Source organism: Nothoprocta perdicaria, unplaced genomic scaffold (genome assembly GCF_003342845.1).
Source record: "Nothoprocta perdicaria isolate Ctin4 unplaced genomic scaffold, notPer1 scaffold_441, whole genome shotgun sequence".
Classification (NCBI taxonomy): Eukaryota; Metazoa; Chordata; class Aves; order Tinamiformes; family Tinamidae; genus Nothoprocta; species Nothoprocta perdicaria.
The window spans coordinates 211,120-223,620 of NW_020455690.1; the positions used below are offsets into that span (position 1 = coordinate 211,120).

The 12,501-nt window shown below is 44.2% G+C and overlaps 1 protein-coding gene across 3 annotated transcripts in view; it reads left to right on the plus strand.

Moving 5' to 3' along the window:
• SMARCD3 (SWI/SNF related, matrix associated, actin dependent regulator of chromatin, subfamily d, member 3) overlaps positions 1-12,501 on the plus strand; it is a 78,608-nt gene that overhangs the window by 23,178 nt on the left and 42,929 nt on the right. The window contains exons 1-2 of one of the 3 annotated variants that reach the window (XM_026046443.1): positions 1,787-1,892; positions 12,107-12,324. In XM_026046443.1, coding sequence (XP_025902228.1) covers positions 1,815-1,892; positions 12,107-12,324 — 296 coding nt within the window. In that variant the 5' untranslated portion in view covers positions 1,787-1,814. Of the gene's footprint in view, positions 1-1,786; positions 1,893-9,312; positions 9,324-12,106; positions 12,325-12,501 lie in introns of those variants that run through there. The other 2 variants (XM_026046445.1, XM_026046444.1) reach the window with 2 other exon arrangements.

The window sequence follows — 12,501 nt, forward strand, 5'->3', positions numbered from 1 at the left end:
CGGCCGCGCCGCCCGCCCCGGGCCGGGCCGCTCGGGGCACTGCTTGGGCAGGCCCTGGCTTTGCTGATGCCAAGAGCCTGCTTGGGGCTCACGAGTCTTCTGTGGTTCTTCAGCACCTCACAGGGTGGGGGCTGTCGTCCCGCTGTCAGAGGCACCAGCACAGAGTTCTACAGTAACTTGGCTGCAGCAGAGCTGCTCCTTGCTACAGGAAACGGCCCAGTTGTGCAGGGAGCGGGCAAGGCGCTTCGTCCTTTGCGATCAAAAGAAGAAACCGCTGAGATCCAGGCCCACTTTGCCCTGCCAGGTGTGCTGGCACCATGCTGATGACACAGCAGCATGCATTTGGTTCAAGCAGACGAGGGGGGGGGGGTTGCACAGAAAAAGGCCCCGCTGCCTTCCTGGCAGGGTGGATAGACCAGGCTGAGGGACAGTGGGGAGGGCCCCACTATCACCCTCTTAAAAGCTCTGCAGTTCCCATGGGTGTCCCCAGCAGTGCTGGGTTGGGGCTGCCCTGAAGATCAGGGGAGGTTTTGCCCCCATCCACTTGCGCAGCAGGTTATGGGATGCTCGCAGCTCACTGCCCCCAGCCAACTGATTTGGTGCCCTCTCTGTGCTTCTCTCTAGTATTTATTTACTTTTTTTTCAGATTGAGTCTCTGCTGCTCATTTGCAGCCCCCTAGATGAGGATTTCAAGCTGAGGAGCAAGCCATGTGGCAGCGTCTCCCACACAGCATGGAGGGCACATGGGCCCGAGAGTGCTTGCCGTTGCACACGCGGAGGAGCAGGCTCATTGCCACCATCCTGCCACTGTGTAGAGCCGGTGCTGTGGTGTGGAATGGCCACCAGGCCCGTGTCTGGCTGCGTGGGCCCCCGCTTCCCCCCCACTGCGGGGCCAGCAGACTCACGGTGCCACCCTGTGTGGGGAGCAGGGCCTTGGCACGTGCGGGGCCGTGAGCAAGAGGCAGCCTCCAGCCGGCCTGTGATGGCAGCCGTGGTGTTAACCATTTGTGCTGGGCAGCAGGGCAGTACGGAGACTTCCTGCGAGCAGCTGTGGGGGCGGCCACGGGAGGCTGCAGGCCCTGGAGGTGACACTGGCACTGCGGCAGCCCCGGCGCCATGCAGCCCCCTGCCCCATGCTCCTTCTTCCTCTCGCTCTCAGCGCTGTCTCCCCGATCCCTGCTTTCTGTCTCCTGCTGCTTTCCTCCTGTCCTGAGGGGCTGGTGCTCAGTCTCGTGTGCTGGAAATGCTGCCAGTGAATGTTTCTGTGTGCTGCCTGCCAGGTCTCAAGGGAAAAGGCCTGGAAATGCAGCGCGGGAGGAGCGGTGGGAGCGAGGGAAAACCATTGTTTCTCACTGCCTGCCTCTGCATTTTCCAATGGGAAAAGTCTCTCCGAGGCACTGAGTTTGTGTCAGTGCTGAGGCGGCCCCCTCCCCCCGCTGCCGTCTCTCTGGTCCCAGCGCTGCAAAGGAGAGGTGGCAGCGCTGCCGCTAAGAACTGAGACGTGCTTTCAATTTGCATCCTGCTTATCTCTGCTGTTTGGACAGAGAGGTTTAAAACGCTGGATTTTCTGTCCCTGCAGAGTAAACACAGAGCAGCCGGCAGCACAAACTATTTCTGGCTTATCAGTGGAGGAATGCAGCAGCTGAGGCCGTGCGCGAGTGGGCCGTCAGCAAAGCCCTGAAGGGGCCCCCTCCCCACTCCACGCTATTAGAAGTGTGAGAGCCCAGCAGGACTCAGAGGGGAGAGTTGGAGAAAAAGGCAGAAAAGGGAAAGAAAGAGGAAGAGAGAGAGTGAGAGAGGCTGAGCAGACCCTGATGGCTACAGATGAAGTTACAGGAGGGGCTCGCAAAGCTACGAAAAGCAAACTTTTTGAGTTTCTGGTCCATGGGGTGGTGAGTCGGGAAAGTTAGTGAGCTGCTGGCTCTGAATAGAGGGATGAGTGGAGAGCGGAGGCTCTGCCTGGGCTCTGTGGCGCCCGTTGCACGCTCCTGGGTGCCGTAGCACCTTGCCATAAGAGCGTCGGGGGGCACAGAGCCCCACGATCTGTTCTGAGTCGTGGATGATGCAGGCTGGTGTCTGGGAGGGTGTGTGTGCTGTGATTTTGCTTTGATTCTCCGTGAATGGTGAATAGGCGCCTTCTGAGCCTGCTCAGTGCAGAATCTGCACTGGATCTGACCCAGATGGGCTTGTAGGACACTTTGTTCTGTAATCAAACTTGTGTTTGGGAAAACAATTCTGATGAAAGCCTGAGGAAGCCTTGTGGTGCTGCCTCTGGTTCTTGTCTCCAGATCGGGCTCTTATGTATCCTCTGGCTACTTAACAGGTGACTTTCAGTGGCTTGGAGAGATTAGCTCTGCAGATTGTTGCAGTCTATAGGCACTCACCCAAGGGGAATTTTGAGGTGCTATGGCTAGTGGAAGGAGTCCTTCAAGTCTTTAAAAATCGACAAGCTTTTGTTTAAGAGTTGGGGCTTCAATCTCCTTTTAAGGTGAATTGCTAACCCCTGTTTTGCTGTCATTGGATACCATGTTTTTAGATGACTTGATAATGGTTGAATGCAGACACCATTTATAACGTTTGGATTTCTTATCTAGATATACATAAAAAGCAAAAAAGATTACTAGAAGTCCAAAACTATCCGGATATTGTTTCAATACCAGTAGTCCTGGGTGTTTTATCTCCTAAGGATTCTGGTACCTCTGCGACACCTTCTTTTTGAAGACATCAGGTGGGGGTTCTTGTGTGATGATAGCAGAAATCCAGGGAGCTCACTGCATGCTGTGTAATTGCCTTCATAACTCGGGCTTGCTCCAGATATATAGAGATAAACCAGTGACATGCAGCCCCTGAATACGGTGGGACCCTCAAAGCCACAGACTTATAGGCAACATTTGGTTTGCATGAGAACAGTGAACAGATGACATGGTGCCAATGTTGTTAGATTGGCGGGTGTGCAGAGATGACCAAGTGGCTGGTGTGCAGCTTGGGGCAGTGGTTTTGCTGTGGACATGTGGGATCATGAAGATCCTGGGCTAGGTTCTGGCCCAGGATGACTGCAGCTAGACTGAACCGTAAGCAACTTGGGAGGTGTTGGCATATGGAATGCTTCTTCCTTTCCCAAGGTTTCTGTTGGCATTTGCACACCAATGAACTTCCCTTCAGTATTAGAAGACTGGCTAAAATAGTTACGTGAATGTATTCCTTCTATATCTTGCTGGACTTCATGTGAAATGAGCTTGCTGTCCTGAAGCACTGGAATTTTTAATTTATAGTAAAATGAATACAGTGGAACTGGTTTCCATTAGTTATTTGGATGCTAAAAAAGTCTGACTTGCCCTGGGAATTCGGCCGCTAGTGGCATCTTACTTGAATATCAGCATTTGCATCTGTGTGTCATCTTCTTGTGAGCTGTTAGTGTTGCAGGGGTTTCTTGTCTGTTCTTACTTGAAGTACCCTATCCTCACCTACCCTAGCGTCTGTGTTGATCTTCCTCATTTTGGCTTTTGCTTCTTTATTTGTTCCTTCTGTAAGTTTCAGCTTTATCTCTGGTATATTTTGATCAAAGCACAGGAAGAAGTCAGTGTTCCTTCACTTAAAAAAAGAGAACAACAACAAAAAAAACTTCAGGTTACCTCTTCAGGTCCTCTCTTCTCCCAAAGATATGAATGTGCCATCACAGCTGTTGCTCTAGGTTCACATCTTGCATGTTCAGGTTTATTACCACATACAGTGTGGTAGTATTTGAATTAAATCCTTGAAAAATTAAACTTTATCAGAATTCTTGGAGTCCGAGTCTGCTCTCACTTCGGAAAAAATAGTCTTTGGGTTTCTTAATCTTTGTGCTTATTTGATTATTTGCAGGCGTTATTTTTTGGCAAAGATATGGGGGATGTAAATAGAGGTAGAATGCTGTGAGAAAAATTTTTGCTATGTGAACAGTTTATTGAAGAGGAAAATTTTGCAGCATTTTCTGAGGACAATCGGAATTTGGATTCACTTGATTTTTCTGGAAACATATTCTCCTTCGCTGAGGTCACTTTGTGCTTTGCTCTTGTATGCTTCATCTTGTCTTTGTTCTTCCTTATATAATGCCAAGTTAGAAGGAGTCTTCTTCCCTCTTTGTCCCATTCAAATGGGACATTTTAGTAATGTGAAGTATCTTAACGGTTAAAAAAATCTGATTAAAAAGGGCAATACTTCATCTCTATCCTACTGGAATTCTTGATAGTTTTTTTTTATCTCTAGCTAGCTGTTTGTTATTTAAACAAGGTTTTATATATTGTTTTATGATTTTCCTATTCCTATTTTGAATCATTAGTGTCTTATCCATTGTTTTTGAGAAAAGTTTTTTTTTTTTCTCCTAAGGCTTCATCCTTCCCTCTGTCCTTTTTTGCTCTCTGTCCTGACTTTTTTTATGGATAAATATGACTTTAATTACCATCTTTATGCTGATTTATCTCTTTATTGATGTGTTTTTTACTATCCAGTAGTACATTTCAGGCCATCTTTATGACATCTCCCTCTGTGTGTCCAGCTGTTGCCTTAAATTTTGTTGACCCGAAGCGAGCTGTTAGTCTTCCTGCAGGCCGCTCCTCTTCTACTTTTTTTCCCATCCAGTAGACCCCATGATAGGCTATCATGTTGATTGGACCCTTTGCCTGAATGTCAGCTTTGTCTGTCTGTCTCTCTCTTTTTTCTTACCCAAACAGTTATTTTTCCGTATAGCTTTGGGAGGATCAGTCGTGCAGTTCTTGTCAAAGCTCTTCTCCAGATATCCGTCCGCTTGTGACTCAGTTGCAATAATCTTTTCCTCCTTGGTACTTGGGACCATTGACCTTGAATGTGTCGTCTTCACACAGAAAGCTGCTGAGAGGTTCATTTTCTTCTGTTGTTGTGACCTCTTTTATCTGCTTCTGTGTCCTTTTTCTGTTCCAACTTTATCTTCCTTTCAAAGCCAATCATCTTGCCTTTTATGCAAAAGGTCTATGTATAAAAGTATGTGTCCCTTTCTTAACTATCTGTATTTACAGTATACCTTCTGCCAGGTCAAATCACCTTTTTTTCCCCATAGTGATATTGTTCTTTGTCCCCTGCCCTGTGCTTAGGGAGTGCTTTCTGTTAAAATATGTCCTTATTCATATTTATTTTCTCTTTTTGTGTATATGTTTCATAGTTCCTGATAATCTTTGCTATTTAATATCACTTTCATATCAAGACTGCTAATTTATTTTAACTTAATGCATCCCTATATGACACCTTACTGATCCCATTGTCTATTTGTCTGCTTATCTCTCTCGCAAATCTAGTCATAGATACTTATGATAAATGTTGATTCACATAATATAATTTCTGAACTTATTATAGTGAAAGAAGGGTTTGAAAGCATATCACGGTAGAACCAAATATATGATACAATGATAAAATAACTCATTGCCAATGTGAAAACAGACTAAAAGATAGATCTGGTGCCCTGAAGATGTGCATGGAGTATCCGGTAGATTTATCAGTGGTCTGGAGAAGAGGATGAGCAGTGGGTTTCATGAACACATGTTGCAGCACATCTCCTCATACATTTCTGGGTAGTACAGAGGACATTGCAAATCTGTAGTGTATGCGCAGAGGAACACTGTTTTGATCATCTGCATGACTAATGAGCAGAAAGAAAAGTAACTCAGAGGGCAGTGACAGAGAGAGGCCTATGAAGACCGCATCCCTAAGAAAATGGAAAAATGATGGTGGTTAGGTTTGGGGAAAAAAAAGATTACTTTGTTATAATACTGAAGGTTGGAGATTGATTGGGAAAGTTGTAAAATCAGTGGAGGTTAAAAAAAAAAGAAACTGGTTAAAGAAGTAAACGTGTCAAAGATGATGGAGGTACCGGTGACCCTTCTTTGAGACAAGCGGAAGGGCTGGATGTCTTAATAAGGGCAGGTTTCCTCATAGTTCATTGTAAGAAAAATGCTGTTTGTTTTACTATAATGGGAAAAACATGGCAGTGTTCAAGAAATAATAGGGACATGGGCTAGCAGTGTGGTGATGATGAGTTTATGACTGGACTCCATGATCTTGAAGGTCTTTTCTAACCATAATGTTCTGTGATTCTCCTCCAAGCTGAATGGTGATCTGATTTAAATGGATAAAAGTGATTTTTTTTTCAGGAAGTCATCTATCTGTAGAGATCATTACCAAAAGATATCATTGAGGCGAGGAGAATGTTAGGTAGGAAAGAAGTGTAATTCTACTAATGAAGCACATCCTACTAATTTTATATTTGCATTCATGTGAATATTGTCTGAGCATAAATCAGTTAACACTAATGGGCAGAAAGGAGCCTTGTAAGCAGTCATTTTTGGATATTTTTATCTACTACCCTAATACAGGACTGTATGTCTGCCTGTGCTTGGACCTTATCAGAGGAAGGGTTCAGGAATGGCACTGATTTAATTAATATCTATTTCCTGCTTTGCCATGCTAAAGAAGGAGATGTTTGGAGTGAGCATAAAGCAAGCTTGTAAAATAAAATTATCTGGCGTCTATAAGCCAATTTGATCGGGATGATACTTGCAGAAGACTGGTAGAGTAAGAACATTGCTCAGTGCTCCAAAGGGTAAGGAAGCTGACGAAAGAAATTTAGATTTGTCCTGCCTGAACCCTGGACTAACTACAGGCCTGCAAATGCACAAAAGAAACACATATAATTAAGAAAGAAAGAATCTAAGGTCTTAATAGTGTTCAGTGCGATTTCTTTTTTCAAAAATGGTCTTATTAAACAAAAATGGCTTTTCTGTGTGTTTTTTTTTTTTTTTTTTTTAAAGTTTGGTAGTCTTACTTCTTTTAGTTAAAGTGTAGGAACAAGACGAAAATGTAGTGATGCTTTCTCCAAATACTATGTCTGTACTCAGCAGCTAAGAATTCACAGAACTGGAGATACTACTAGAAGTAGTAGTTTAGTACCTCTCTGTGGGTTTGCTTTTTGTAGGTTAGGCCAATTACTGTTTCTTTGAAACCGTATAAACTTTAGCAATCACAGTGTTCTGTATTAAGAATTTCTGCAGGCTGTATTGTAGAAAAAGTACCCGATTCTGCTACCTTATAGCTGTTGTCTAGTTCTTTTGCTAGAAGAAACGGGGCAGTTGATCAGTCTCCAGTCTGTCCATTCAACTCACAACACTGGATGTCTCTGTTCTTACTCCCACCCCATTTAGAGTGAAGAGACCTAGTTCCATTAGTTGATATTCACACAAAATCCATTCCATGCAGCACATCACAGTAGCATATATGACCAGGCCTTTGAAAAACATCAAGGTCATGGAACTTAAAAATTGTATGTAGGATTTTTAAATATAATTTTAATGGCTTTTTAAAAAATTATTTTGTTATATCTGAGTAAATTGAGATTAATGTTGGATATGTGATTGTTCTGAGCTCGTGAGGACATGCATGAAATAGAAGGGTTGTCACTGACTTGAGCTTTGTCTTAAGTTGCAGTTTGCAGTTTTGTAGACATAGCATTTTTTAAATGAAATGTCCTAAATGAAAGTCCACTTTTAAATGACACATGCAGTAGGACATCTGCTGTTGGGAGATCATTTGTGCACCTGAGTGCCTGTGCATTTGGGTACATGTTGCCATCAGGGAACAACAGGTTAGCCTGAGTTTCTTAACTATTCCAGTTGCTTCTAGTTCCTTCTACCCCATTTCATGTCCATATAGCATCTTAGTGCTTATTTTGTACCTTAGTGGCTACAGTGATGCCTTTGCAGTCTATTTTGTCTAGCCAAGGCAGCTTCTTTTTCAATTCCTGTGTACATACACATTTAGCATGTTTGATCATTTTTGTTGCCTTCTCAAAATCCGTCAGTTTCTGCATTAACAAGAAGTCTAGGACTGCACACAGTCCTCCTGCACCAGTCCTCCTGCGTGGTGCTGAGGTGGACAGTGTCATTCAGAGAAGGATATGGCTGTATGTGCAGCCCAATGATGTATTACAATTGCAATGACTCCCAGCCTTCTGCTTAGTGCCTTTGTTGAGGCTCGTTTAGGAGTTTTGTTTTTCATGGTATTTTCTGTTAGCTGTGAGTTCTCCATTTTTTTGTCCTTGGTATGTTCAGTAAGGAACTGTGTATTTTCTGCTGCAGCATCTTGCCTGCTGTCGTTCTGACGTCCTTTGAGAAATGACTCTGCAGTAGAAATACATAGAAAAGGACCAGTCCACTGTATCTCATTTCTGTCATCAGATGGAAGTCCACTTGAAGAATGGTAAAGAGAAGGAGGAAATAGGCATCCTCTGATGTGACAGGAGGTTTTCTCAGGAAGGGAAGAAAACAGAAGAGCCAAATTGGTGGCTTGAGAAAGCGAACAGTAGTCGGTAGCAATACGGCCTTGGCAGCAGCTGTGGAGGAGCTGTGCCTGCGGGCAGGCAGTACTTTCAGCTTTGGCAAGGGCTAAACCAGCTGCGATGCAGCACTGCTGACAAAAGTGGCAGGGAGGTGCAGACTTCTTGGGGACGGTACTGCAAGCAGTACAGTTGCCTTGGTGCCGTTAGCTGTGTGCCTTCTCCGTGTCTGGTTCTGCTTAGCCCTCCCAGCTGCCCCACCGCACACAGCAGCTCTTGGCTTCGTCTTCTACACGAAGGGAGGGTGTTCCCTCTTTGACCCAAGGGCTGTAGCCTCAGCTGGAGGCATCCACTGTTCTTCCTCATCTCCTGCACCTAGCAGTGTTCTTGTGCTTTGCTAGTGAAACTATTGGAGTCTTGGGGAGTAAGGCATGTGCATGAGATCACAAGTGGAGAAAGAGGGATATGCCAGTGGATGAGAACAGTTACATTAGATAGGCAGATCTGGGGTGCAGGACCTCCGAGGAAGAGGATGTATCAGTGCTGTTTTGTGCTGCATTCTTCACCATGGACGATATTTATTCAGGAGAAATCCTGTTCCTCCACTAAGATAACATGAGAAAGAGGGGAAGAGGTGAATCATAACCCATAGCCACTGGTATCTCACAGATCTCATCCTTCAAAAGATATACTAGCGTTGTGGTACTTTTCAGTATTGTGGTATTTATGTCAGCATTGTGAAAGATAGTGTGAAACACTGTCTATCACATCCTCTCACATATACGTTTGAAGAAAAAAGCATCTTTTGGGAAGATGGTGTATGTGTTCTATTAGATATGTTTAGGAAGACAAAGCATTTTTGTCTTTATCTGCTGGAAGCTTGGTGGGCTTGTAGCAGGCCAATGACACTTGCCTTGGAGTGGTATTTTAGCTACAGACAGTACAAGAGATAGGAGTATGAGAAGAGAAGAAATGAGATAGGCCAAAGGTTAGGATTGAATATATTGTCTGCAATATTGTTTTGTTTGCTTGAGCAGTCTCCTTTTCCTCATTTTCATCCTTTCCTATCTTTTTCTATTTTAATGTCTAACAAAGGGAAATGAAGAAAGTTCAAAGATGTCAAACCTAGGTCAAGAGTCTTTTTGGCTTGCTGCCCTTGTTTGCCATCCTTACTGTGTTCTTCATAGAATCAGAAAAATGGGCCTGCAATTTGAGCCTTGTCCTCAGTCTCCAGGAGGGATGAACAGGCGGTGACTGTGCCCAGGATCCTGTCTCTTCTGAATGGCTGTCAAATGACCCAGCATGATGGGCAGGCAACAACAGGTCATCCCTCTGCTGGAAGAAGGCCACAGTTGCGGATTGGCAGGCAACAGAAAGAGCTTAAATACAAGCTCAAGTGTGAAGTGTTTGCTGGGCTATTTCTTTCTGCTGACTCTGCCTGGGTTAGAGGGCGGGGGTTAGTAATGTGGGAGATAGCTGCTTTGTTTCAGCAGTTTTCATAGTTCCATATATATGGGAGAAAATGTTTTCAGCCCTGCACAAAGCCTTTGTTTTGCTTTTTTTTTTTTCTGCCTCCTGCTTCTCTCTGCTTGGTGGCCATACTTAAGATCATCGTTACTACATATAAGAAGTTTTTTACACCAATACTTACTGTCTCTACCCACTTGTCTTCCTGTGTTGGTCTCTGTTCTGCCTCAGCTTTCCTTCTCTATCCATGCCAGTTATCGCCATTTATTCTTTACGGATCATTTCATTTCTTTCATTACCCCCACTTCCTTTGTGCATCCAAGCACAAGGACTATCCCAGACTTGCAGTGAGCAAGGTGAACTGATGATGATCATCAGGGCTTGCTTTGGGGACTGGGAGGTTTGGATGGTTAATTTGGAGATACAGCACTCAGCTGCAGCATAATGTTTGCAACCAGAACAGGTAGTCCATTATGAAATGCAGCAGTCAGGGCATCATGTAGGAAAAGCTCTACTGGGTGAGATGTAGGGTGCCTCTGGACTTACAGTGTTGTTACTGCAGTCGTAGCAGATGGCTACAGCATACGATGAATAGACCTGGCATTTGTACTGAGTTCTTCTGCCAGGTGCCTTCACAGCCTCTATCTGTTGACAGCAGTTCAGAGTCTCTGATCCAAATATGGTTTCCATGTATTTGGGAGCACTCCATTCACCTCTTCCAACTGCTTGTCCAGCCATCCCTTGAGCCCGTATAGGCTCCTAGCTTCTACAGCATCCTTTGGGAAAAGAGTTCCAAGGTTGACATTCACTGTGTAATGGCCACCTTCTTTTGGTGTCTATGAGCCCAGTTCCTCCTGGTTTCCTCTGCCCTCTCCAGGTTGCTTGTGGTTTTGCAGAGCTCTTGCAAATGCCTTGTAGATTACTTTGAACCATAAGTGCCTAAATGGAAGAGTCATGCAATAACACTTGGATTACTTTCCTGCTCATGTAAACTGCTTTCTATCTATTGATATTCAATTTCATCTGCCACTTAATTGTACAGGCAGTCTCATAAAGTCCTTCTGCAGTTATTTGAAGCTGGCCTTGATCCTTGATACCTTGAATAACAGTGTCATTTTCTCACTTCCTTGCCTTTTTTTGCTTTCTCCAGATTGCTTATGGCTATGTTGAACAGCTCAGGACTCAGCAGAACTTCACATATGCCTTTCTTCTGTTTTCAGTACCATTTTCTTTTACCTCATTTCCTATCTTTTAGCCCATTATCTATCCATAATGGATGCTGGTGGCTTCATGATTTCCTCAAAAATCTTTGGAGAGGGACTTTCAGAAGACTTCTGTGTATGAATATTCTTATTCACATATTGTTTCAAATGAAAATAGTTTGTGAATGTGTGTATATTCATAAGTACATAGGCATATATAATGAATATTTTGATAATTCTTGGAATGGAGCTAAGCTTTTTTCTCTGTTTTGGGTTATATTTTATAGGTGGCAGTTTTTTATTTGTGTTTTTCCTTGACTCTTGCTTTTTCCTTTTACTCTTGTTTTTCCTGATAAAATTTTAAGGCTTAGAAATGAGCTTACCCTGTGCATTACACAGCATTAAGCTTGTGGTCTGATCCCTAATGTCTGTTGCACAGCACACTGAAATAAATGTAAATGCCAGAATTTTAGAATGCCTAAAATGAGTTGCTGAAATAATTTATATATTTATTTATTTTAAGTTTTTAAGACTTTATCAAAGAGATGAGTTTTTTATAAAGGATTCCTGTGACTTTATGAACTTACACTGCTCTCCCATGTAAGTGGAAGAGAAGCCTGTCATGGCAAAGTACTTTGCCTCAGGTTTTCGTTATTCACCTCTGCTCGTGTGCCTTCTCATCAAAGGAGCCTGCTGCCTGGTGCAGAGGCTGGAGCACTGGAGACATGCTCTTGCTTATAGCTTTGGGTAGCAGGTGGACCGCAGCATCTTTGACTGCGTGTAGCCATCAGAGAACTTTTTGATCTGTCTTATGGTAGAACTTTCTGCTCTCAGCTGGCCTGGGTAGCAGGCAGTGCAGTATTTTCCCAAGCCTTGTATTTTTCATCGATGCTTCCTGCCCATTCTGTCACCGAGTTCTTCTTTCTAATGGCTGGGAAATGCCAGGCCAAAGCTGTTTGGCCAAGTGTTGCTACTTAGTGCTTATCAGGATGGCCTGAATTGGGCACTTGCTTGAGTTAGTGTCTTGTTACATACAAATATCTTTTCTGCTGAGGAAGCAGTGACCAAACTGGCTCTTCTTTCTGTGTTGCTTCTTCTCCAGCGTCCTGGGATGCCATCAGGAGCTCGAATGCCCCATCAGGGGACTCCCATGGGTCCTCCAGGTCCCCCATATGTTGGAAGCCCCTCAGTGCGACCAGGAATGCCCCAGACTGTGATGGAAACAACGAGAAAGCGCACTGCACCCCAGCAAGTCCAGCAGCAACAGGTGCAGCAGCAAGTACAGCAGCAGCAGCAAGCCACTCAGAACCGAACCAGGAGGTGAGTGTTCCAGAAATGAAACATGGGAAGACAATCTGAGGAAGAAAAACTGGTCTCTTTATCAATAGGTAAGACTTTTTAGTTTGAGCAAGACAAACAAGAAGGTTTATAGATGGTCAGCTTCTTAAAGGAGGAAAAAAAACGCTGGTAAATTTTACTCTATACTCTGTGAATGGT